Raw genomic sequence first — 26,669 nt, forward strand, 5'->3', positions numbered from 1 at the left:
TCCTGTTCATCCAAAAGCAGTGAGCAGCTGAAGGATGAAATGACAGAGGAGTGGCTGCTCATCCGTTCGCTCATCCGTTCATTTATTTGTTCACTGCATAAATATGTACGGAATGCCTACTGGGTATTGTCTGCTGTTTTCCCATGGAAATATCAAATCTGCACTTCAGACAATAAATCAGTGGTAGCAGAAGAATTTCAAGTTTTGTGATATATTCTGAACCTCACGTGATGGGAACAAGAAGGAGAGACCTCTAAATCAGAATAGGGCATCAGAGATGTTTCACTTAAGCTTTGTGCTGAGTAGGAGCTCTAGAAAAAGGATTAAAGGGGCCCATTCCAGGTGGGGTTGGGAGCATTGAACCTGACACTCCAAGAACAGTGCACAGTCAGATGTAGCTGGATTGTGGGATACTTGTAGGAGAGTGATGAAGATGCAGGAGGAAGGAGGCAGAAGCCCAGTGTTAAGGAGTCTTCTAAGAAGCTGAGGAGGCTAAACTATCCTGAAAGTGATGGGGTTGTTCCTCCTGTGTTTGAGAGATGGTAAGGAGGTAACTTACCTTCTTTGTGACTTGTTGACGGTCAGCATGAGGCAATGGAAGTTAGTGCCTTGGGAAGATGGGAGCAGAGGAGAATCACACATCATATTTAGGTTTTTGGCTTGGGCAGAGAGTTGATGTTGGCACCTATAATTTGAATCATGCAATACATGAGTTTTGTCTTTTGCATGTCATGGCCATATTATTATGGCTGGTTTTCTTTGCTTGGCTACCTTAAAGCAAAGGTGTGTTTTTTGTTCTGCAGTACTGCCAGAGAGGCCAACTGTCATGGGGATTCTGGAGGAAACTTAGAAGTGAATCTGTAAGGCCCCATCTTATAACATGACATGATTAATTGGAAGTTTCCTGGATCATCTGCATGTTAAGAGGGAGCATAGGATAGCAGACTTGCGGGGTTCAAATCTAATTCCTAGTTGTTTGACCTTGGCTGGTCTCGTCCCTTTGTCCCAGAGCTGTCATCTATAAACTGGGGATGATAATAGAAGCAGAAGGGCTTGTTTCCAAGGCAGGTTGTTAAGAATTTTTTATAACTTACAAGGCCGGCCTTGAATGAACCCTTTTTGCTCTTAAGAGTCCAATAAAAATGAAAATTTTCTATCCCAGAGATAATGAGTTTGAGATACATGTGAAATGCAGAAATGGCACATTCAGAAGCACAAGAGCTTTGAGAGTGCAACAGGTTTCTGAGCAGGAGAGAGATTTGTGAGTCCCCTGAATGAATTGTGTACTGATGAAGCCTGTGTTTTGAGCTGTATTATCCAGGGCTAGCTCAGAGTTGAGGTCTGGGGAACAGAGGCCATAAAGGAGGAGGAGCCAGGTGACAGAAAGAAAACAGGGAAAGGGGGGAGGTGACACAAGTTGCAAGACAAGATAACTTCAAGGAGAGAGTAACCAAGTATTAAATATGTCAGAAAAACCAAATGAGCATGTTTTTGGGAACCGGTGAACAGAGGTCAGCCTGGAGGCTTTGTCAGAGCTGTTTCAGTGTGGTAGTAGGGAGAGATCTCTGTAACAGGTTGGAAACACATGAAAACATATTAAGTTGAAAACCCAGTAACAGGACCTTTTGCTGTTCCATCAGCTCCGCCTGCCTTCATCTGAGAAGATGGAGAACATTAGGTGTCATGGAGCCATTGGAGCCAGTGCTGTGATTATTAAAAACAGGGTCAATTCACCATTCCCTGGAACCTCTTAGACCCTGCATCCCACCCTTTAACCTGCAATGAATACTTCTAAATTAGTCGTGTTGTTTTTTTCCACTGTTGTGGGTACATGAATGCCAGTTTCTAAACAAAACAATCTTGTGTTTGTTTCAAAGTCGGGGTGATATGCAGGGTTTCAAAACATGAACTCATAAGCCAAACAGGAAATTAACATTAGCTGCCTAGCTGACTTGATGAGAGAAAAGAACCCTGTTGGCTGAACTGAGCTCTAGCTAATCATGAGCCACTCATTTACATGTGGGCCCTGATGAGTGTCACCCCTGACCTTCAAAGAGAACAAACCTATTGACTTTCAGATAACTATTTCAGTTCTGCAGGCGTATCAAGTGTGTTGCATTTTTATTTTATTCTATTAGCCTAGTTGTGCTAATCTCATACCTAAAATTAGCATCTTATTACTGCTTCATTTTCAATATAGATTAATCACACCTCAAATGACGACTGACTTCTTCTACATATAAATAAAAAGCCAGTTTTGGTTTAGTGAGTTTTAGGCATAACCAGTTTTCACTCTGAAATGCTGTGGAATATTCTCATTTAACATGGCTAAATCTACCAGGTGTTATCAATGAGTCAGTTACAATCTATTTGAACTCCCCCCACACAAGAGGTGCTGGGTGCCACTGCTCTAAGGCGTACATTATGACCAGGCAGTAGTCACTGATTCCCCAAGGCTTGCTCTTGGACATAACCATTACTATTATTTTTTCAAATGAAACTATCTTTATTGTTTTTTCTGGTAATGAAAGAGAGGTTATAACTTTTTTAAAGGGAGAGACAGTAGAAAATGTAAGTGATCCATAAGTCCCATGCTCCCAGAGATAAGAGAATTTCTTTCCAGTGTGTATGTATGTGCTTATCAGTATACACACATATAGACATTCACATCCACACAGCCCCCTCTTTCTATGTAGACTGATATTGTGATTCTTGGTTTTTCCCTCACTTAATAGTCCATTATAGTTATTGGTCCTTGTCGTTACCTCACCATTTTCCAGCAGCTGTTGAATGGATGAGTGATGGTTTACTTAACCCCTATTAATGGACATTTCAATTACCCCTCAGTTTTCACAATTGTTACACAGCTTCAAAGATTATACTTGTTTGTACATTTTTGTATGTTGATCTCGTTGTTTCTCCAGGGCAAATATGTTCAAAAGTGGAGTTGGTATGCCACGAAGGTTGTTTTTTGGTTTTGTTTTTTTGAGATAGAGTTTCACTCTTGTCACCTAGACTGGAGTGCAGTGGCACGATCTTGGTTCACTGTAACTTCCCCCTCCCAGGTCCAAGCGATTCTCCTACCTCAGCCTCCCGAGTAGCTGGGATTACAGGCGCTACCACGCGCACCTAATTTTTGTATTTTTAGTAGAGACGGGGTTTCCCTATGTTGACCAGGCTGGTCTCAAACTCCTGACTCACCTCAGGTGATCCACCCACCTTGGCCTCCCAAAGTGCTGGGATTACAAGCATAAGCCACCACTGCTGGCCCACCAAGGATTTTTGACATATTACCAAATTGTCTTCCTTAGTGGTTCTGCAAACGTAGACTGCCACTAGCAGTTTGTGAGCATATGTTTCCCCACAGCCTTGGCAACAACTAAACATTATTAAACATTAAAAAAAAAGCTTTGCTAGTCTGATCAGGAAAGAGCATTTTTTTCTCCCTTGTTTAAACTGTGAGGAAAGAACCTTCTTTGATTGTATCTTTTCAGTGCTAGTGAAGTTGGAATACATGCATACATATGCTACACACAGGCACGGACACACACACATAATCTGCATTTCTTTTGGTTGCCAGTTTGTGTCCTTTGTCCTTTTCCCTATTCAGGTGTCTATTTTTTTCTCTTATAGAGGTTAGTTGAATGGACGCCTGATGGTGTACTTAAATAATCCCTACTAATGAGCATTCAGATTATCCCTAGTTTTCACAGTTATCACACAGCCTAGTAATTTGAAAAGATGAGTAACTATGCTACATTTCCCCCCCAATTTAAAAAATTAAGGATTAAAAATGGCACCAAAAGTGGGGACAGGGGCAAGACAGAACTGACGGCTTAGAGACAAGCAAGCCATATCCACAGTTTCGTTTTTTGTTTCGGCCTACATGGTGTATCTTAGAATTTGAATCAATTATTAATGCTTAAAAATTAGAAGATACTCAGCAATTTTAGAAAAATCAGAAGCCCTGATGGCATTGAGCCTGCTCTCCCTGTGGTTACACTGCTGGTGCTTCGTAGGCGTGGCCAGCGTCATTCTGGGAGGAGCTCTCTAAGTCGCCACCGTGTGACTGCCTGTCATAGCCTGTCTTTATGTTGAGGCCCTTGGGGCCCAGTCTCCTCATGCATATATATTACCCGTCTGGCCTCTGACTGTGTTGGGGTGGTGGTTATGACTTTGTTACCCTGTCCTAGGCTGTGTTTAAGAGTTTGGAAATGTAAAGAATATTTAATGTTAAACTGCCTATACAGCATCTTTGTGTCTCTCCTCCAACCTTTTTTTATAAGGAAATAGGATCCTAGACATTAACGTAACTGCCACAGGTCACCTGTGCTAAGTATAGGTTCATTTATCTCAAGGCTTTTCTGTTAGATATCCCAGATAACAATTGTTTAAACATGTAAATTTTGTGGGTGGCATCAGAAGGGAGTTTTGCTATGGCAACTAATTAACAAGTTTATGTATGTGTGTGTTGTTGTAAAGATACTCCTGTCCTTAGGAGGATTACAGTCCAAGGACATATTGATGCTTTCTTGCATGAAAATAGTTGAGTTAGCATTAGAGCACATGTGAGTCTGGATCTGCTCTGTCCAGTATGGTAGCCAGTACCCACTTGTGGCTATTGAGCACTTGAAATGTGGCTAGTTCAAATTGAGATGTGTTGTAAGTATGATAGTTACTGGATTTCGGACATGAGAAAAAAGTAAATTATTTCTAATTTTTAAGTGAATTATTGAAATAATTTGGATATATTGGGTTTAATAACTACATTAAAATTAAATATACATGTTCCTTTTTATTTTTTGAAATGTGCTTCTAGAAAGTTTACATTCATTGCTTACAGTGTATTTCTCTTGGACAGTGCTGATCTGTGGAGGGTAAGAGGGGTGAAGTGAGAGGAAAACCTTAAACTAATATGGCACAATGCAGTTTAGATTGTGTGTGTGTGTGTGAGAGAGAGGGAGAGAGAGAGAGAGAGAGAGAGAGAGAGAGAGAGGAGAGAGAGAGAGAGAGAGAGAGAGAGAGAGAGAGACAGAGACACTGTTAGGGGGCAGGGAATAGTGTTTAAAGATATCTTTATTTAACTTTGAGGAAAAGTGATTTTTTTCCCATGCTCCCTCAGATAAAAAGTGAGAAAGTTGGGTCTATAAATTTCTTTTGATTCCCACTAACCTTCCTTTTTCTAAAAGATGAAAGCTTGTTAGTGAGTATTTTTAAGCTCTTATTTGATGCTGCAGAGAAATGTTTTCTCATTGCTACCCCACTTATGAACCTAAGGGGGACAAAAGCTCAGCTCTAATAGAGTATACTGAGTGGAGCCTGACCATAGTTCGTTTGTTTTTTAAAAGAAGCTCTAAGATTTTATAGAACGCTTTTATATCAAATTCCCAAAAGATTTGACCTAGCAGAGTGAACCAGAAGACCTTAACAGCTTTAGGGCCAGCTCTACTACTCTTAGAAACTCGTGTTACAGCTTCAGTGATTTGAGGAAACCAGTTTTTTAAAGAAGTAAGAGTCCTCGTGGGATATCATAGATACGGTTAATCAACAAAAGAGAACAGAAAAACGAACCTGATGTTTTTCCACTTAAACAAGAAAATTGGCAGATGAGAGTAATGGTAAACATGGGAATTAGTAAAGACATAATGCAATTCTGTTGTTTTTTCTTCCCCCGTTTCCTCAAGCTCTTATTCTTCAGTCTTATGTTACAAATTAGTCCCTGGTACTTTCACTTCTGGATTCATTAATCTATATTATGAGTCCGTTATGTTCAAGGGACTATTATAGTTGTGTGTGAGAGAGGAAGGCATAGGAACATGCATAATGTTCAGGGCACAAAAATAGTATGTTTGAAGAGAAGCCTAGATAAAGGGCTGTGAAAGTGGACAGGAGAAATGCTTCTGATTGGCCAACCAAGACAAAGCTCTCCAGAAAGGTTGCAGGAAAGCTCCTCTGTGCAAAGCACCAAGGGCAGTCTGGATGGTTGGAGATTGGGGAGGGAGGAAAGAGCACATGGAAAAACAATGGGAAGGATGTCGGGAAAAGCAAACCTCCGTCGTGGTTATGTGTAGAGTTAGCACAGCTGGAAACATTTCTTCAAGGCAAATTGCAGACAGTCTTACATGCCATGTCCTTTAGTAATATGAATTTATCAGTAGTGTGTATGATTGACTGAAAAGCTACTAGATTAGATGAAGTACCCTGTAAAGACACCAAGATACTGGTTCAGACAGTTAGTAGTCGGGAGACTGAACTGGACATCTCTAAGAGTAAGATTGAATTTAACTTGGAAACAAAACCAGGAATAAAATATCATATAGGAACATCTATAAAAATTAAATCTAGTATTTTTTCCCTTTTTGGTCAGATGGAGCTCAGCATCTGTATTACTCTTTGAAGTAAAGTTATTTTAGCACATAGGCCTTTGCGAGTAATACAGTTCATTCGGAGGACACAGGGCTCAGGAAGGTCAGCCCAGTCCCTAAAGGCCTGAAGATGGGACTTGGGCCTTAAAGGACCCACAGAAGAGCCTCCTGAGAAGGTGGGGGCTCCAAACAGCGTGAACATGTTCCAGCAAACCAGGAGAAGCAAAAGCATTTTGCTGAATTATTTGTAGAACAGATACTGTGCTTCATTTGACTGCAGAGAGTAACACTGGATTTAATTTCTCCCTCTACTCAGCAGATACACAAATATCTGTGACAGAGGAAAATGGCAGTAGATTAGTGATAGCAGATTGGGTGTAAGCAGTTCTCAAACTTAATGGTCTCAGGACCACTTTATACACCTAAAAATCATTGAAGAGCCCAAAGAGATTTTGCTCATGTGAATTATATCTATTGAAATTTATCATAAGTCAAAACTGAGAAGTTTTCCAAATATTTGTTAACTTAAAAATCATCACATAGTGAAAGAAGTCTGTCTAGAAAGACTGTGTATGTTGTATGATCAAACTGTATGACATCCTGGAAAAGGTAAAATGATGGAGACAGTAAGAGGGTCATTCGCTGCCACTGATCTCAAGAGTCTTAATATTGGGAAGTTATCAAGCTCATGGTGGCCAAAACACCGTTTTCCACATTCTAATGTTCACCTAAAAGCTTGAATTTTATCATTGGCAACAAGTACTGTCAATTGTTTCTCTTGAGGTGACAGGCTCAACTTCATTTTCGATAAAAGGTTTACCTAGTATCCAAATTGAATAACGTCGTTTGTCTGTCAGTGATTCTCTCAAGTAAGAAACGTGGTTTATGAAAAAGCTGCTTCAACTCACAGTGCAGACATTCGCATAGATGCTTTTCCTCTAGACATTGTTGTACTTCTGTATGCAGCGGGAGTGGCGTGTGCATACTTGCTGTTTCATCACACAGAATATTAAAAAGACACACTCAGGCTTGAGATGTAGGATAATTAATATTTCTTCTGTTTCCTCAAGGACATCCTTAAGTGAAGCTGTCTTCTCTATTTTACTGCGAGTGCACACTGGTAAAGAATAAGGTGTCAGGCTGGGCCTGGTGGCTCACGCTTGTAATCCGAACATGTTGGGAGGTTGAGGTGAGAGGATTGCTTGAGGCCAGGAGTTTGAGACCAGACTGGGCAGTATAGCAAGAGCCTGTGTCCACAAAAAATTTCAAAAATTAGCTGGGTGTGATGGTATGTGCCTGTAGTCCTAGCTACTTGGGAGGCTGAGGCAGGAGGATCCCTTGAGTCCAGGAGTTCAAGGCTGCAGTAAGCTATGATTGCACTACTGCACCCCAGCCTGGGTGACAGAGCGAGACCCTGCCTCTAAAAAAAAAAAAAAAAAAAAATAAGGTTACCTCAAATATAGTTTCATTCCTCTGCTTCGACTTATGTAGGCTCAGCTGCCAATAGGTTTACTCACCGTTGTTTGTCTACACCATTGGTGAAAATGCCAACACACTGGAAAGGACATAATGTCTTAGTATGATAATGAAAACAGCTTTGACTCTATGATCCCCGTAAAGAGACTGAGCCATCCTCAGGGGCCGCAGGCTACACTTCATGGATATTTTAGTGATAATACAGACATTTTAAGAACTAACTTTTTTCTGGGTTTAACCAAATGGAAATTTAGCATGCTTGCATTTTTGGCTCTGGGATTTTTATTGTATTTATTTATTTAATTTTTGAGACAGTCTCGCTCTGGCAGCCAGACTGGAGTGCAGTGGCGTGATCTCAGCTCACTGCAACCTCTGTCTCCTGGGTTCAAGCGATTCTCCTGCCTCAGCCTCCTGAGTAGCTGGAATTACAGGCATGTGCCACCATGCCCGGCTAATGTTTATGTCTTTAGTAGAGATGGGGTTTCGCTATGTTGGCCAGGCTGGTCCCAAACTCCCCACTTCAGGTGATCTGCCCTGCTCAACCTCCCAGAGTGCTGGGATTACAGGCATGAACCGCTGTGCCCGGCCAATTTTTATAATTTAAACAATGGAAATTCTGTTTAGAAATTAAAATCAAATATGCAAATTGAGGACCAAAGAAGAATAAAATGAAAAGTTCAGCTTTTGAAATAACTGTCAAATCCATAAAGTATCATTTAAAATTTGATTTTACACCTGAGTGCATGGAGTTCAATTTTGCTTAGGAAATGCAGTGTCTTAAGATAGAGTCTTGCTTTGTGGCCAGGCTGGAGTGCAATGGCACGATCTCAGCTTGCTGTGACCTCTGACTCCCAGGTTCAAGGGATTCTCCTGCCTCAGCCTCCCGAGTAGCTGAGATTACAGGTGCGTGCCATCATGGCCAGCTAATTTTTTTTGTAATTTTAGTAGAGACGGGGTTTCACCGTGTTGGCCAGGATGGTCTCGATCTCCTGACCTCCTGATCTCCCTGCCTCGGCCTCCCAAAGTGCTGGGATTACAGGCGTCAGCCACTGTGCCCGGCCTTAAGTAAATATTTCATTCCTGTTTTCAGAATCTTTGATTATATTATTGCTCTGTAGTAATTGAATGTTCATTAATCTGAAGAAATGTTGTTTTCTTGTGTTATTTGCATTATTGTATTATTTAGGGGAAAACCACATTTTTGCATTTTTATTGAGATGTCTCTCTAGATGAGTGCTGTATCACTTAAAGGCAGCATTGCTAGTGTTTTCTGCCAAATGCTTCTTAAAATCAATTTACTGAGTCAATTTCTGGAGTAGAGCACTCAAGATTGAGATCAATACGTGAGGCCTTTGTCTCTAGAAACTCAAAGATTGTGCTTTTCAGGCAAGATCATAGAACTTCTGTGTATGGACTTTTTTCACCACTGCTTATTGGGTGCACTGAGAGGGATAAATAACTCTCTGAGCCCTCTGTGAGTGCTTAAGACATAGAATTACACCTGTGATTAGATGAAATTGAGCCACATTGATCTATTCTCACATTGGCCAAAAGAGGGGGACATAGACCAGGGAATGTGACTATAGTAGTTAGAAATGTTTACTGACATTGTATAGGCCAGGGTGGAACAGTGACACTTGGAAACAGAACAGTAGTATGAATGCTTTTATTTTTGTTGACAATTCTAATACATAAAGTATAATCCATATGCTTAACAGCTATTATCTTACCCAAACTCAGGATGAACCTTGTGATATTGTAAAAGTGAAAGCAGGTTGAATTAATGTCTATAATTAATGCCTGTCAATTTGTATTGACAAAGCATCCCAGACTTCTACGAATATGAGTAGAATTCAGGCTTAGAGAAAGAAAAGAGTCTTCTTGAAACTTTTACAGCTTTTACATGAAGAGCCAGTGCCTAGTTTTCAGTTTGGTTGGAATATGTAATAAATCATTTAGTCCCAAATTCTAGCCTATAAAAAAATTGTCAGATATTAAGTGTACTTCTCACAGACATCTCACAGAGGACAGAAAAGTACAATATTTCTGATGTACAATATTTCTGATGCTTATGTAGCAGTGACATTGGTGATTCTATCTTTATCTCTTCTCTTTCCCAGCTCAAAAGCTAACAAACGGTTTAGTACTTAGGAACATATTTCTACATGTGTTTAAGTGCAAGAAACAGTCAAAAAAGATATGTGGATATGTAAATAAAGTCTTCATACAATAAGTTACTCCCTGGTCGTCCACAGCAGTAAGGAACTGGGATGTTTTGACACAATATCTAATTAACTCAGAGTTAAACTTGATTTACTGATTTTTAAAGAATGAGAAAATAAATAAGTTTTAACATTAAAATGGTAATAAAATGATTCTGAAAGCTGTTTGGAATCCTAAGAGCACATCAAGGTTATCATTTATAATATTCATGACCAGAAAAAAGTTTATTAATGGAAATAGATTACATTTTGAGTTTATTTGGGTAACTATGTCTTTTTCTCTCTAGCTCAGTAAATGTTGAAGTTTTTTGAGATCAAGATCTATTCCCTTCAATTCCGACATATGCTTAGTTTCCTATGATAACTTTGAAACAAGTTTAATTTTAGCTTTTCTTTACAAATTTATGACTCATTACAAAGTGAAATTTTTATTTTTGATGAAAACAGATGCAAAGAAATAAAGTGACATAGGGCCTACAGAAAATAGAGACTAGAATCCTAAACATTGTTCTCTGTAGGTTTTCAGGCCCTGCTAGCATCAGGGGTTTGTTCTTTTAATAACATAAACTAGGCAAAATGGCAGCTGTGTTCAACAAATGATGCATATTTACTAAACAAAGCAAATGGAAATACCAGCTCTGAAGGAACAGGAACAGGTACCATGACTAAAGATGTCATATAACCGCCAAATCCAATTTGATTGGTAGTTGAAACCATTTCCCTTTATCATCCCCCACATTTCTTTTCATAATTACTAACCTAAAAAAAAGACTTTGTGTTTTCTCCATTGATTTTTTTCCCCCCGCCGGCCTAGAATCAAGCAGAAGTACTAATGAGTAATGAAATAGCCTAAGGCAGACAACAGGGTAGAAAACAATGAAGTTGATTAATTAATCTGTCCTGAATAATCAAGAGGCTCTACTATTATCTGTGATAAATCTAAATGGTAGGGACTGTTTTCGTTAAAGCAAGACTTACGTTTACCTAACCAAAAGAGTGTACATTCTAATTGACTTTGGGACCAGTCTCTCTTGGAAAAGACATTAGTTACCACTCTCCACTGTCCTTTGTGATTACCTTGCCAAACGTTCCAACCAAGTTGAAATATAAAATGAAACAATTGCCACCTTAAAACCCTTTTCTCTTTCAGAGCCATTGCACCATCATGGGTTGTTTTAGTCTTCTCCACTTACCTTTGATTGTGGGCTTCTGTAAGACTCTGTGGCTTTCACTTACTCCTGTGCTCACATGAGACTTAGTTCTATCTGTTGGTTTCACTTATCCCTTGTTCTGATGCCCAAATCTATATCCCTGGGCCTAATGCTTCACCCAGGCTGTAAGCCTTCATTCTCTCCTTTTTTTGAGGTCCCATACTCCAAACCTTATCCTCTCTTATACTTCCTTCTTAACCACCACACTCTGATTGTTCTTCTTAGTGGTGCCTCTCAAATTTCTCTCCCACCTGATTTCTGTGGTGACACTCAAGTTTGGGTCCTGGCCATCTGGCAGGAATGCCTGACATGTTTCAGCTTCCTCATCCAGCTGGACTCCTGCAGTGGTCTCCTGACCATTGTTCCCGCCTCTACTCCTTGCTGGCTTCAGCCTATTCATCACACTGAAGCCACAGCAGTGTTTTCAAAACATAAATTACACCATGACAAACCCTTCCTCACAACCAAAGAAGAAGCAATCCCAACCTCCTTTCCTGGGCTTCTCATGTCCTGCATGACTGGCCAACCCCAGGTTCTTTGACCTGTCTTTTATCTCTCCGTGGCTCTTGTTCTCTGCCCTGGACCATTGTAGGAGATTGCCAACTGGTCTTTTCGTCCGAATGTTTTTTCTTAATTCATTTTTTTTTTTTTTTTTTTTGGTCTATTAGATCAAGCTGGTACTTCTCAGGCTATTAAAGAAAGAATAGACCTAATATTTTGTACCTTTATTTACTACTCACTATACCAGTGCTTAACTTTAGTAATGTCCATTTCTTCACTGTCCTATTCCTCCCATTCATTTCTGCATCCTTCCCCCACATACATCTTACTGTCATAATAACCGTGTACTTCTTCACCTCCATGCCTCTTTCCTCATTGTGTTTTTCCACCTGAAGCACCATTTCCATTCATTTTAGCACAAAGAAAATGGGCTTTGACTTTCCCCCTCCCCGAGTATAACTTTAAAATCTACCCTGGTTTCTCTCTTTAAATTCTTACTATGTGAATTGTCTCTGTTTTATGCTAATAAATTCTTTTGCAGTGAACTATTAATTGCCAGTTGCTTTTAGCATCCTTGTCATTTCTCCAGGTATTACAAGGCCCTCGAGAGTGGAATAGTGTCTCATGCTTGTCTTCTGGTAAACATGCTATTTACTGTAAGACTAGGCAGACAGTAACTGTTGATTACTTGATTGAAAATTTGATGAATGTTGCCTAACTTTTTTTCAAGCCTGTGTTTTTGGAATATTTAAGCCTTCTATTTTTTTTCTCTCCTAGAAAGCTATTTTTTAAACAACACTCAACTTTGTGAACCCCTGAAGATTTTTTGACCGTTCCGAGTCTTAATGCCACACCACTATTGCAGCGAATTTATGCTACAACTGGTAACAATGACCAGAAGCCTGAAGAATTAAAATGCCAACACCAAACCTTTCCTTACCAGCTCTGGTCTATATCGCTCCCATGCATTTAATATATTATTTTGTTTTATAACCACTTCTAAATATTCTTGGTTCTTTCTTTTTGTTGTTGTTAATTAAGGGGTTGGTTTTGGTTTTGTTTTCTGTTTACTTTGTGTGCAACTACCTGCTTTTAATGACTCACTTTGATCAAATGACAGTGAACAAAGCCAGCCCAAGCTGGTAAGGTGCTGTTCACCTGAACAGGTGCTGTTGTGCAGAAAGGAAACTCTGTGACTAATTTAGATAGTGGCTTTCCTTCTTCTGGATTCTTTTCCTGAATTCTCACAGTATATATTACAGAGTTTTAAATTGCAGTAAATATACTGTATGAGAAAATATTAATACAGATTAAAAGCATTTCTTACATCCTGAAAATTTTCTAATACTTGAGAATTTCACAGGGATGTTTTTTATATTGGACCCTTTTGACTTTCCAGTCCTGTGACTTTCTACTTTTAGTAGAGAGTCAGAATCTCTGGACTGGAGAATTATGAAGAAGTTCACTGACTGTGCACTGTGCTTAGAGACCCTGCCACACCACAGTGCCAATGCTTGTCAGACACATGCCCTTCGGCAACATTCCAGAACAGGAGGGAAGAGAAAGAGAAAACTCTTTCTTCCCTTCTACTAAAAGATTCAGGCAGCTTAAAACCTTAGTGCTTTCTTTCTTAACAACCCCAAATTTCAATTATTTCCATTGTTTGAACACTTGGGTAGAGCTCTTGCTTTGTATTAAACCTCCTTGTCTACACATGTAAAACTGACCTTTTGTTATTGAGCAGGCCTATCTCTTTCAGCTAGTTTGATGATTCACACAGGTTTGAGGACGCTGGGGAGAAGGGGAGGGGCTGTGGCAGTGTTCTGTTGGTTACAAGAAAGTTACACCATTTAAAGCTGGTACCAGAGACCTGATAGGGACTTATTAACTATATTGAACATTTTTTCCTTTGCCTCTGACCCTTTGTATAGTTATGATGCCAGATTAGATTTCTAGCAGCTTCAAGTTGTATTAAATGATATTTTGCTTCCTGTAATACTGTTACAAAATAAAGTTTGTTTATTCTCTAAACTTGTCACTTCTCTTTTTCTAAAGGTTTTTAAAAAACAAACTCGAGTGATATTTTTCATCAGAAGTCGTAGTATTTTGTAAAAAGTAGCATTTCAAAATCTGTTTTCAGCTCTTCTGTAATTTGATGATGCTGCCAACATCACTATTTGAAACGGTGAAAGCGACGTTGGAAGTTTGTAAATGTAATGTTTAGCGTGCCAGATTCCTTCTGCCTGGTTACATAATCCATTCCAGCTTTTATGAATTCTCCAAGGGATATTTTCGCTTGTTTTCTTTGTGCATTTTTCATTTTGTTTTCAGGAAATATTTTAGCTGTACCATCTGAATCTTGCTCCTCTGCTTCATGTCCTTCTTTACTTTGTGTCCACTGGCCCGGCCCTCTGTGTATCAGGCAAACTAGGCCACTGAGGGGCTGCATCCCAGTCTGGGATTCTTTCTTGTAAAAGTTTTGTCGGGGCACACCGGGTTATGGTGTTGTTATCGAGCAAATAACCAACAGGGTACATTTCTTGTGAAGTGTTACATAGAATTTTTTTCTCTAGTCATTTAAAGTAAGTACATTAAATACAATTTGCATAACTGTCGTCTTTGAGATCTGTTTCCACTAAATTATCTCTCGCCTTGTGAAAGGCCTTTCTCACTTTCTCTATAATTATTACAAAAACAACAACTCCCTGGAGAACCCAATCTCAGCAAGCTAAGCCTTAGAAATACTGTGGAACCAAATGTGATTTTGCAAATGTATGTCTCATCAGAAAGTTTGTATAACACTCACATTGAAATCATCGGTTGAGCTTCCCTGGGTGTCTTGAAGACCATATTTGCAGTGACAGGAAGAAAGTTTGTCGTCACAGGTCCTGTGGACTAAGAAATGTAGTGTGCGGGGATTCGGGCTCAGTTTTATTCAGCTGAGACAGCAAGAATAGGGTTTAGGGTTCGGGGGCCATTGAGAGAATCTGTGGGAATTAATACCCACAGAGCCACTTGAAACAGCGGTGGTAATTATTCCCACCTGTGACTACAGGCGCAAGGCTGTCTTTGAAAAAAAATTGTATTATAAAATATTTCTCTGGCTGTTATAATCTCATCTGGTAAACTGGGCTGAATGATAGAATAAATAGGAAAGTAGATCAATAAGATTTTGGAACTCGGATTTGAAAAATTTGAAAAGTGGAAAGAATATTTTTAAATCCCCAATCTGTTTGATGGTAATTATACGTTGGATGGTATTTTTGAGTACATGTTTTCTGCTATCTTCTGCTTGTCACTCACATGTTAGACTGTGTGTCATTGCCTACATTGTGATAAATTCGAGGCCTCTTCTGACTGGCACACCAATTATAAAGTCAGAAAGCAAGAATCTTGTGAGCATGCTTTGAAAATTATAATAACTTTTTCATAAATAGAAATCAGAAAATTTATTTTCAAAATGTGCCTAATGTCATGAATTCTGAGAGTTATCAAGAGTTCTGAGTTTTGATGGTTATCAGAGTTGTGAACTCTGATTTCTGATAATTCAGTCTTGCCAAAGAACTTGAGATTTCAACAAAAAGCTGTCCTTATTATCTAGGAGTATTTACCTCTTCTGAATTTTCCAGTCGCTAAATTATGTCTGGAAAATTCTAGAGGCTGTTACCTGGCCAGATTATTTTTTAAAAAGGTTTGCAAATAATATTTCAGAAAACATAAAATGGGCACTTTCTTGCCCAAATTTCTGTTTTATCACCTGGGTTTAGGATGTGGAGCAGTCATGGACCTGCAGTTGCCAAATTACCAACATGATTATCAAGAGAGATGGAAAGATAATGTTTACAGCTTTGAGTTCATTCTATTAAATTTTTAGCTGGTCACAGTGGCTCATGCCTGTAATCCCAGCATTTTGGGAGGTAGAGGCAGGAGCACACCTCCTTGAGGCCAGGAATTCAAGAATAGCATGGTCAAACTACGGAGACCCTGTATCTACCAAAAAAAGAAAACCAAAAACAAATCCAAGTGAGGCTGTGCACTCCTGTCCTGTAGCCAGAGGCTGAGGTAGGAGAATCACTTGAGCCCCAAGATTTTCAGGTTTCAGTGAGCTATGATTGCACCACTTCACCCCAGCCTGAGTGAATAGAAAGACCCTGTCTCCAATATATTATATAATATCTATATATGTTTTTTGGTAAATTTATTGAAAAATAATGACAATGTGACAGAAATTAAGGCACCTGTTAAAGTGTTTTATTGAAGGTCTGCAGTTGGAGAAACATTATCCCTATTGGTGAACTGTCTCAGATACTATAGCATTTGAAATAAGATTAGAAACTGTTGCAGTGAGACCATTGAGGGTTGTGGGAGCATTTCTGGCCCCTGGTGAAAGGCCTTGGAGCATAGGTTGCAGCTGAATGTAGGATTATGTGTAGGATTATGTAGGGAGACTGCCGACTTGGTCTAGGTGGAGGCCAAGACAGCTTGTTTTGGCAGCAGGAATGCAAAGGACCAAAGCAGTTCAGGCCTGAATGAGATCTTAAACCGGACCTATGAGAATGAGAAGAGCAAAGGCGTGACTGTGTAGCTGCTTGGTAAAGCTGTGCTGGATAAAGGATTTGACAAATTTGTTAGCAGTGCCTTCAGGAAGATGATAAACCCTTGAGACTTGTTCCTTAATGGGAAAATGAACGTGTTTCTGCTCCTCTCCACATATAAAAACATTCATAAATCTAGTCAGTTTCATTGGAGATTCTCTACTTTCATTGGATGGCAGAAAAAGAAACGGGTCTTGCCCTGAAGTACTTGGTAGTGCTTGGTGCTAACAACATGTCTGTATAGAGCTCATCTGTTATCACAGTAGCTGAGATGGTGGACCAGCACCTGCCAGAGCCGGAATTGGGCTTCTGAAGTGCCCATTATTGGAGGAAGATGGAGCAACCTTGATAGCTGAGCCACGAATTTGGCTGGCAGCTGCCTGAGATAGGAAGATGATGTGTCCTTTCACACTTTCTGTTAAAGAAAGCATTTTTACATAAGCTGATTTCCACCAGGGGCTAAAAAGAGATCTCTCTCAAAACTGAAAGAATATTGTTATTCCTTCCATATGGCAAGAGCACTGTTATTCTGAATTAGTTCAGTCTGAAAACCCCAGCAGACATTTTCATTGTAATCAAGGGCAGTAAAATGCAGAAATGAGTGTCTTTATTCTAGCAATAAGTTTTATATTATGCAAGAAGTGCAAATGGAGACTACTCACAGAATGGGTATCAACAATTTTAGGGTGGGGCTGAGGGGAAGAAGCAGTAAAAATCCAGCACTGGTGGTGTATTCTTGCTTTGAGTCATCCACACAACCTTTTGTATGACCGTAAGCCACCACTGAAATAGGGGCATTTCTTACAGGTGACCACATTGATTATGTTTTATAAAGTGGATCACTCAACCTGTTAGTGTCCTGCACAAAGATTGGAATGTAACCAGTCTTACACTTAGAATGCGTTGAACATTTTTGATTTATGTTAACTGGAAGAATGTGGGGACCACAACAGTAACCACAATCTAGTTTAACTACCCCTAGAATTAAGTTTCTTTTCAATTACCTATATTGTCTCTTTGGGGCTCCCACTGAAAGAGAAGAATTGTAGTGAAATGTTGACTTCTCTGCATAGTTAGAAATAGCTCCCTGTATTTTGGTATTATAGGCAAAGACTTGTATTCTCCTCCTCATGAATTATGTGAACTTTCCGTTCTTTCCTTTTCCCATTACCAAATTGCCAACATTTCCACATCGCATCATGCTGAAAGCTACAGTTGTGGGTGAAACATACCTAGTGTGGGGATACTCCACTTGTTTTGTGCATGTTTGTGACAATAAGGATTTGTGAAAGCAATCAGGAAAAGGAGAGAAGCAAAGTCAGGTCCAAAAATGATACCTGAACAGTGTCATTTAAGAGTTGCTGAACTGCAAGAAGAGCAAGTGGAAATATTCTTGCACACAGAATCTACTGAGCTCTCTCCAAGGCATTCTTCTTTTGCTATTCATTGGATCTCTACCAAGGTTTCTTCACCTCTAAAATCAGAATAATACGGGTTCCCATGGGATTATGTAGTAAGGTGCTGCAGAATTTTATTTTTTAAATATGCCCTTTAGAGCAGACACAGTCACAATAAAATTTAAAAAGTTACAATGTGTCCAGTGTATATACCCAGGGAATCTGTTCTTGGTACTTTTCAAGAGCTGCTGTTTTACTGAGTCTCTGAGAAGTCCTCTCGGATAATAGCTGCCACTTTTCAATAAGGTTCAGAACGAATATCTTAGTATTCTTTCTATTTTGCTATGGTTCTAGTTTATCAACCTATTTTATTAGCGGAACTGTTGACCATTGCTTGCTGACCAGTAGAAACTCATTGTGCTTTAGTTATTGGAAAGTCTCCAATGTCACGTCCATTTCATTCTCTGGTACAGGGATGAGCCATCCTTGGGATTATGTTGGCGATCACAAGTCTGGGACAGTTCTTCATTAACTGAAAGGAAAAATATTAGTTAATAATTTGGGGACATCTGAGTGCCACTGGTCATTTAGAGTTCATAAGGAGTATTGGCCAGCATATCTGACACTGGTGGCCTTGGCAAGTCACAGAAATCCAGGTCTTCCAAGCAGGTCATATTACAGGATCTATCCTCACCTCCTCAGCCACAGCCAGTGGAAATGTAAAGGCTTCTTTCCAAAGAATGGCCCTGGTTAGAGCAGACAAATTACCACTGTAATGAGAATTGTTACATGCTAAGTATATTTAGATTTTGTTGATTAAGTTGAAACCCCCACAGCAAGTCACAGTGTCTGCCCCTGCTCATCCCTCCCAAAAATGTGTTTGGGCTCTAAGAGTCTTTAGACAGGTCAAATTAGTTTCTCCCTTTTACCTTTTGGCATATTTTACTGATGACTCTATTTCAACTTTTTGCAACCTGCTCATTCCTTAACCCCTTAATGTATAATTTCAGTTAAAGCTACTGTACTAAAATATTAAAACTCAACCATGACATCGAATTACTGAATCTAGTGGCATTTTCCAATCCCTAGTTTTCTTCCTCAGTAGCATTTGACACAACCCCTCTCTCAGCCTGCCCCCATCATTCTCCTCCCTTTGGCTTTTACAGTGTGCCACTTCTGTGCTTTTATCTGCTCCTTGGCTTCAACTATTATGTCTCTGGTGATAACTAGATTTGATCTTTAGCCCCGAGATCCCTCTTGAGATCCTGACACATATTCGTTGGGATCTTCCTGGCACATCAGAAGACACAGCTCTCTTCCTGAAACCAGTATACACAACTGATCCTGCTTTCACCCTCAAAAGTTTTGTTTTCAGAAGTATCATTAATCAAGCCAGAGACCAGGAGCTTCTAATCTCATGGGAGATAACAAACATGTTTATAGACTTGAACCTGAAAATGCTGTCCTAGGCTCCCACATAAAGCCCATGCTATTTATCCCTTGCTTGATACCTTGTATGCCATGTACCCCAGAACACATGCACTTTCCCTGACCAGGCCTCCACAAATGCTTATCATGTTAGTCAGGGAATGTACATATGCATTGAAGAGTGACAAGCCCCCAATGACATGGGCCTCAAGATTTAATAGCCAATACTTACTGAGTGCTTGTTCTGTCCCAGGCACTGTGTGAAGCTCTTTGCAATCTTTGTCATTCAATTCTTGTGATGACATGATGAGCTAGTCATCATTATTAAATTACTGATGAGCAAACTGGGGCAGAGAGATGTCATGATGAAGTAATTTGCCCAAGATCAGAGAAACTGATGAATTCAGGATTTGATCCCAGGCAGTCTGACTTCAGAGACCACACTTTCAGCTGCTGAGTCACATTGACTTTCCGTAGATTATCACTATTTCAAAGGTATTCCTTTGAGATGGCCCATGGCTTAGACTTTTAACTCACTGAAATATGAGTAATTTATTCTTTTATTCTTAATTACCAATGGCTAGCTGCACAATAGGGTGCTTTGAATGAGCGACCAGTATACAGATTGTAGAGCTGAAAATGGGTGACCTGAAGCATGAGATAGAAAAAAAGTGAACTCGTAAGAGTGGAGAGAGAACTGGAATGGAGAGGCCAAGAGGAAGCTCGTCAATCTACAGTGAATCATCTACCCAGTGAATCAAGTGTCTCTCTGCTAGGCACCAAGTGGAGAGTGAGAGAAGTGAAGTAATGCCTCCCTCAACTAAAAGAGCTTGCAATTTGACTGTCATTTCATTTCGCTGGGTCTATTTAGGAGTGTGTGCAGAGAGAATCGATAGGCAGATGGCCTTGAAAACACCCAAGGTCGTGGTTGTGGAAAGTCCTGCAAGCAATGCAGTGTGCCCTGTTAGATCACAGGTAAAGAAATGTGATCTGACTCAGGCAGATCTTTATGTGGAAGAATCACCATCATCAATAATTATTATGACCCCTGTTATATTAAGAGATTGATCAAATTCTTCAAAGATTTTGTAAAATTCTTGCATTTTTAAAACTGTCACACAGTTGGTGGTAAATTGTTTATCTGCCTGGACCAAAAGGATTCAACAGATAGAACTGCTACTGAGGACTCGGTACTCCAGAGGTGGCATGTGGGTGAAGAGGGCTGTCTCTGGAGCCAGCCAGGGTTCGGATCCTTTTTCCACCACTTTCTGGGTAGGTAACCTTGGGCAGTGTACTTAATTATCTCAAAACTATTTTAATAATAGCTACTGTAATGCTATAATGACACAAACAGTGCCTTCTTAGAATTCTGAAGCCAGCAGGGATAATAATGACTAACAGTTGTTTGGAACAGGCACTGTTAAGAACCTTATATGTATTAACTCACTTAATCACCATACCAGTCCTCTAGTATGTCCTGCTGTTATTTCTATTTTACAGAGTAGGAGACTGAAGCTTCAAGAGGTTGAGTAGAGTGAATATGAAGTTCAGTGAAAGATGCCTAGCCAGCCTGTATATTATCAGTACTTTACTTATTTGTTTTAGGATGTACATTGCTGAAGACCAAGACCTGGTCAACTACCTGACTTTCTTTTTGGGTCCAACTCCTTGCAGAAACGTTTAAGCATTTCAGTAGACACATTTAAAAATTTTTTTAAATAATGACTATTTTTGGCCATGTTTGTCATTTTAGACAATTTGTTCCTGATCAGGGTGATGGTGTTTTGGGGGTGGGGTGGCCTGGAAGTAGAGGTTTGGGAATCTCAGGACTTGGGGAAATAAGATAATGAAAACTTCCAACCTAGAAGATGCAAAATGTCCATGACAATGGCTGATGCAGGGTTTGGCTATGGAAAGTTCAAGACTCACACTTCCACCCCAAGAGCTACTCCTCAAGGAAATTGACACAGATTGAAGAGTGCGGGATGTTAGGGAATTTTCTTTCTTCCTTTGTGAGAAAATTGATGTTCTCTACATACTAATTAAATTTACATGCACCATTACCTCCTAAGGCTTGAAGTGTGGGGATTAATGTTGAGTGATTACAATACCTCCACATGCTTTCCATCACATCTTAAAATGGCTGTCTTGTCTGACAGACCCAGCTGTATGAGACAGGCAAGCTGGTTTTCTGTTTTAGAATGCAGGACTCTGGGGTTCTGCGAACATGCCAGTTAATCTATCAACGTCCTTCTCTTTACAGGAACAAAATAGAAATGATTACACTTGCCATAACCCTGGTTGGAAGATTAACGACATGACATTTGACCATCTGTTTACAGTTTTTTAAGTGGATGCTGCGAAATGGAGATACAAACTGGTGATAATTTATTTCGAGTCCAGTCATCTCATTTGCCCTCAAACTGGAGAGAAGACAGTACTACTTACCCTTAGGAAAATGGTGCCAGAAAGAACTGTAATTTTTCAAAGCTACATATTCTTAGAGTTCGGGTGGTTTTTCTTGTCAGGAGAAAGGCATATTTGGAATTAAAACGACCAGATCAATATAAAAATGAAAACATCATAGTCTATAGTTGACTGCTAACACTGGAAAATATAATCAAGAATTTCTCCAAAAAGAAAAAAATAGATGCACTGATTCTGTGTGGGAGAGGAGGGAAATACAACCAAAAGATGGTTTGAATATAAACTTCAGGAGAGAATATATAGTACAGCTTGCCCATCAGCTGCTACCCTGACCAGGAATCTGTCAAGGACACCATCCAGGGCCCCCACTTTCCTCACCCAGCTTGTGTTGGACCCAGTCTCAACCGAACAAAAACTGCCATCGGGGAGGACTACTTTAGTCCACTCAGTTATGCTGTCCTTCTTACAGGAAAGGGGTCTGGATCCAGACCCCAAGAGAGAGTTCTTGAATTTTGCACAAGAAAAATTCAGGGTGAGTTTGTAAAGTGAAAGCAAGTTTATTAAGAAAGTAAAGGAATAAAAGAATGGCTAGTCCATAGGCAGAGCAGCCCCAAGGGCTTCTGGTTGCCCATTTTTATGGTTAGTTCTTGATTATATGCTAAATACGGGGGGATTATTTATGCCACCCCTTTTTAGACCATGTACGGTAACTTCCTGTTGTTGCCAGGGCATTTGTAAACTGTCATGCTGGTGGGAGTGTAGCAGTAAGGACGACCAAAGGTCACTTGTCACCATCTTGGTTTTGGTGGGTAGGTTTTGGGTGGCTTCTTTCTGCAACCTGTTTTATCAGCAAGGTCTTTATGACCTGTATCTTATGCTGACCTCCTATCTCATCCTGTGACTTAGAATGCCTCAGCTGTCTGGGAATGCAGCCCAGTGGGTCTCAGCCTCATTTTACCCAGCCCCTATTCAAGATGGAGTTGCTCTTGTATGAACGCCTTTGACATCCTCGCTAAGCATCCTCCAGATGGTTGGCAGCCACTAGTAATAGTGCTTCTAGTCATTAGTGTTCTTTCCAACAATAAATTTCAGATGGGACCCCATTGCATTAAGTAACTGATGCACAAATTTTTGTTCTGCCATGATAAATAGCTCCTTCTGCCTCCTCAGTCACTCTTCCTGTAATTCCTACCTGCAGCCTGGAAGCTCCAGGCACACTTCAATTAGAGCAAGCCCAAGTAGGAGACAATGGGGAAAAACCACAGAAAATGGAGGCTCATTACCTGGCTGAGGGTGCCCCTTCACTGCAGAGGATCCTGCCTCTGGTGAAGTGCTCAGCCCTGACATTTGGGGAAAAGACTTAAGGGAAAAGTTCAAGTTATTATTGTAGCTCTTTGATCAGACATTTAATGAGGCCAGAGTCAGAAACATACAGATTTGCAACACCTCCTCTAACTTCTGCTGATTTTGTCAGATGCCTTATGTGGTTTTCTAGAACTGGGATTATTTTCTTTTAGTCTAAAAAACCCATAGTAAAAATTCGTTCCAGTATCTGGGACAATCCCTGGTATATGATAGACTGACAGATATTTGTTGAATAAATGAATGAGAATTATCACTATCCAGACATCAGTTTGGAGTAAGCTTTAAAGTTGGTGTAATGGTTCTACCCAGTGATCGTGGACCCTCATCGTGAGAAGCTGACATGCTTGCTTTCCCTTGGGTTAGATCCTATGCTACAAAAATAAAGGCTCTGAGATGGAAGGGACAGACTTACAGTTGTGGGCAAGTCTAGAAGTCAAGAAAAGTCAGTAGTGTGTCAGAATTTGGAATGAAGAAGGGGGAAGGAAGTGTGAAGAAACGAGGTTATTGGGAGCCTCTGCTCCCTTCACTCAAATCCTTCAGAAGTGGTTTCAGTTGTATTGAGTTACAAACTTGTAGTAACTTTTGTCTGAAACTTGATCTCTGGATAACTTGCACAGTCAGGGATGTGCTGAGGATAGGAGGGCATCACCGTGCAATCATCACAGAGATGTACACACATGGAACGGGCTGGCACGTGGACTGTATTTCCCCTGCATCAGCCCCTATGATGCCAGGCCATATCCTGCACGTTGACTTTTCAAGGGCATTCTAAAGGAATGTGATTGATACATTTATACCTCAGAATTATCTAAATAAAATACCATAGACCCATTTACATGTTACATATTACAAATGTTTTTCCAGGAAAGAGTAAAACTATAAAACAGATTCACCCTCTTTTTGCAGAGTCTATCCCAAATGCCAGATATCCCACTGAATTAGCTGGCCTGTAATAGCTGGGAAGTAGAGGCCAATAAGGGATCTTGATATCTATGAGGCTATCTAGACCTGTACTTACTGCAGTTTTTGAAATACTGAAAGTTTCATCTAGCCAAGGAGGCAGCTGGAGATGAAACTTGGAAACTACAGGAAGTCTCCAAGTCCCCAGTGGTGACATCAGCATCCTTTTATTGTCCCTGGGACGTTCAGTGTTAATGGGAGGCTGAGATGCAGTGAGTGTTACTGATGGGAATCTTTGCAACAACTCTGAAAAACTTTTCGACTTGGAAGACACTGAAGGGAAGCCATGATTAGGATATTGCGAATTTCTTATTTTCTCTTCCTTTTTGGCGGCTGCTTCCGGGGTTCAGTGGTAATGAATGGCTGGGTAACAGAGCATCCAACAGACTGGTCTTAGGGCAATGGAGGATAAACTGACTTAACAAAGAAAAGGATTTATCACATGAATATTATAGAGTGAGGCAGAATATGGCTTGACCACTCAACAAAAGGGCTGTTCATGAAAATGAGACATACAAAAAATGAAAGGCTGGGGGATATTTGAGTAACTTATGATGAAAAACTTGATTCCATGACATACTCTCTGTGTCTTCTAGGATTACTTTATGTTCTCAATCTCATCTTAGGAACAAATATCCCTCATTGTACTTCTGTTAGTTAGGTTATATATTATAGCATTAGTGTTTTAAGATTTTGAACATCTGTTTATATAATAACATACAGGAAGGCATTTCTTGGACTTGCCAAGCTTTTGTGGAAGAGGAGGGGTTTTCAAATTTGTTTTAATATGACACTATCTAAATTAAGAAATATGACTGGTCTTTGTTGATTTTGCTAAAATAGTTGTTATCCTTGATGATATTAATCTCATGTGTTCTTGGCACAGTATTAACACATAGTCTATCTAGTTACAGCCCAGTTTCATTAATTTTGATTATAGCAGAATAAACAGTGTCAATCCAAGACCCAAATGTCTATTCCAAATCACCTTAAGCTTCCTGAGTTTTTTGGGTTTTTTTGTTTTTTCTACCTTAAGACTGTAATCCCATGGAACGTTTACACCAAGGTCAAATATTTGTCTATCAGGGCTTTACATTTACAAAGACTATGACAGCAGAATGTTTGAAACATTCCCTGACCAGAAGTTCAGTGGATGAGAAAATTGTGTGTGTGCACACACATGGGTGCATACAGATGCACGGACGGACATGCATGCACATGGCCACATAAACACATCTGTCATGTAAAGAAGGCAGACCATGATCAATGTTTTCACATATGTGACTCTATTGCCTTGAGAGAGAGAGAGAGACAAGCAGCCACATGTCAAAATTGCTGATTCACAGTATATCTGTGATGTGCTACAGGTGAGGCGCCCTACAGCAGGCCTTCACATCCCAGCACAAGATCCACACAGTGCAAAGGATCAAACTTGGCCAGATTGGTCAAGGAACTTGAGAGAACACTGATTGAGAGACCTACAAAAAAAAAAAATGTGTTTCTCCTGGCCAGAAAACACTGACAGCGCATCAGTATATTTCAAGGTGTGTGGTGGGAAAGGATGCCCAAGTCCTCCCTTGTGTGGCCTCACACTTACCCTCAATCAGTTTGATCCTGAAGTAGGCGATGAGGAGGAGCAGCAGCAAAGTCACAGGGAGGAAAACCCCGGAGAACAGGAACCAGCCAGGGAGCTCCCTCATGAAAGCTGACAGCACAGAGCCCATTGCCAACCACACAGACCCCATGGGGACCGTGGGAGTCACAGTCGGGACCAGGGCAACTTTACTCTGAGGCTGCACTTGTTTTCTTCTGGGGCTCTGGCCTTTGCTCAGCATGTCTCAGTGGAACTTTGTGTGGACTTTGCTCTATTTAAATAGCCTGCTGAATTCTGATAGGATTGCTGGCAGGTTACTCTGTAACTCAGCTACTAAGTGTAGAGGAATTGAAAGGTCCGTCTTCCAAGCACTTTCAGAGATAAGTATGTATCTGGCAGGGGTAGGGATGACCCTGGGAAGCTGAGTTTTTTTTCTGTGACAAGTTTATTTGGAATGAAAATTACCTGACCAAGCAAACCTCGTTGTTACATATATTCTTTCTATGTATTCTCAGACGTAGAAGTTTTCCCTGTATTTCCTAAATTTTAGAGTTAAAAATGTCTTAATAGTTATGTCACTGTACCTAAGTATTTATGTCTAGAAAAAAGTGAATTTTCCTTTATACATAGTTGATACAACTAATATCAAGGAAAGAGAAACTAGGGTTTTCCCACATGTAGAAATTCTTCCTCGTATATCCTACTCAGAATATTTCTCTGAGAAGTGCATTGGTTTATTCATTTATTCAACAAACATTTGATTCTACTAGAACCCAAACTCTGAACTAGGCCACAGAGTGTCTTATGAGTTGAGGCTGGAAGAATGGGGTGGTGTCAGAGCTTATAGACTCTTCAGAGCTTATAGACTCTTCAATGTCCTGCTATGTTCCATGCTATTTGAACGAAGGTGACCAATTAAAGGTCTTTGATCATGGAAATGCATGATCTGGCCTCAGCTCAGTGAGCACTTAGGTAGTACTTTAAAGAAGGGACTGAAGAGAAGAGATTAGAATAAGCTGTCTCATCATTGTAGTAAGATATAATGAGTTTGGGATTAGAGATGGCAGAGGGAGAGAGAAGGGGACAAGAAAGCTGCAGAAATGAAACCAACAGCCCTGACAAACACAA

At 40.1% G+C, this 26,669-nt stretch overlaps 2 protein-coding genes across 23 annotated transcripts in view; one reads left to right on the plus strand and one right to left on the minus strand.

Moving 5' to 3' along the window:
• EPB41L2 (erythrocyte membrane protein band 4.1 like 2) overlaps positions 1-13,806 on the plus strand; it is a 226,669-nt gene extending 212,863 nt beyond the window's left edge. For all 22 annotated transcript variants that reach the window (XM_033235466.1, XM_033235469.1, XM_033235472.1 and 19 more), the window contains one exon: positions 12,553-13,806. The gene's annotated coding sequence lies outside the window, so the exon portion shown is untranslated. The remainder of the gene's footprint in view (positions 1-12,552) is intronic.
• Positions 13,807-17,876: 4,070 nt separating this feature from the next.
• On the minus strand, positions 17,877-25,785 carry SMLR1 (small leucine rich protein 1). The gene is made up of 2 exons (XM_033235479.1): positions 25,545-25,785; positions 17,877-18,299 (listed from the first exon to the last, which is right to left on the minus strand). The coding sequence occupies exons 1-2, from the start codon at positions 25,780-25,782 to the stop codon at positions 18,214-18,216; spliced, it is 324 nt and encodes a 107-aa protein (XP_033091370.1). The 5' UTR covers positions 25,783-25,785; the 3' UTR covers positions 17,877-18,213.
• Positions 25,786-26,669: the final 884 nt, after the last annotated feature.

The sequence above is a fragment of the Trachypithecus francoisi genome, unplaced genomic scaffold (genome assembly GCF_009764315.1).
Source record: "Trachypithecus francoisi isolate TF-2019V2 unplaced genomic scaffold, Tfra_2.0 Lachesis_group15, whole genome shotgun sequence".
Classification (NCBI taxonomy): domain Eukaryota; kingdom Metazoa; phylum Chordata; class Mammalia; order Primates; family Cercopithecidae; genus Trachypithecus; species Trachypithecus francoisi.

Coding starts and splice junctions, on each gene's coding strand:
- SMLR1 (XM_033235479.1), bottom strand. CDS start 25,782: ATGCTGAGCAAAGGCCAGAGCCCCAGAAGAAAACAAGTGCAGCCTCAG. Junction 18,300..25,544: donor CAGGATCAAACTGATTGAGG/GTAAGTGTGAGG, acceptor TTTTCCTTTCAG/TTAATGAAGAACTGTCCCAG.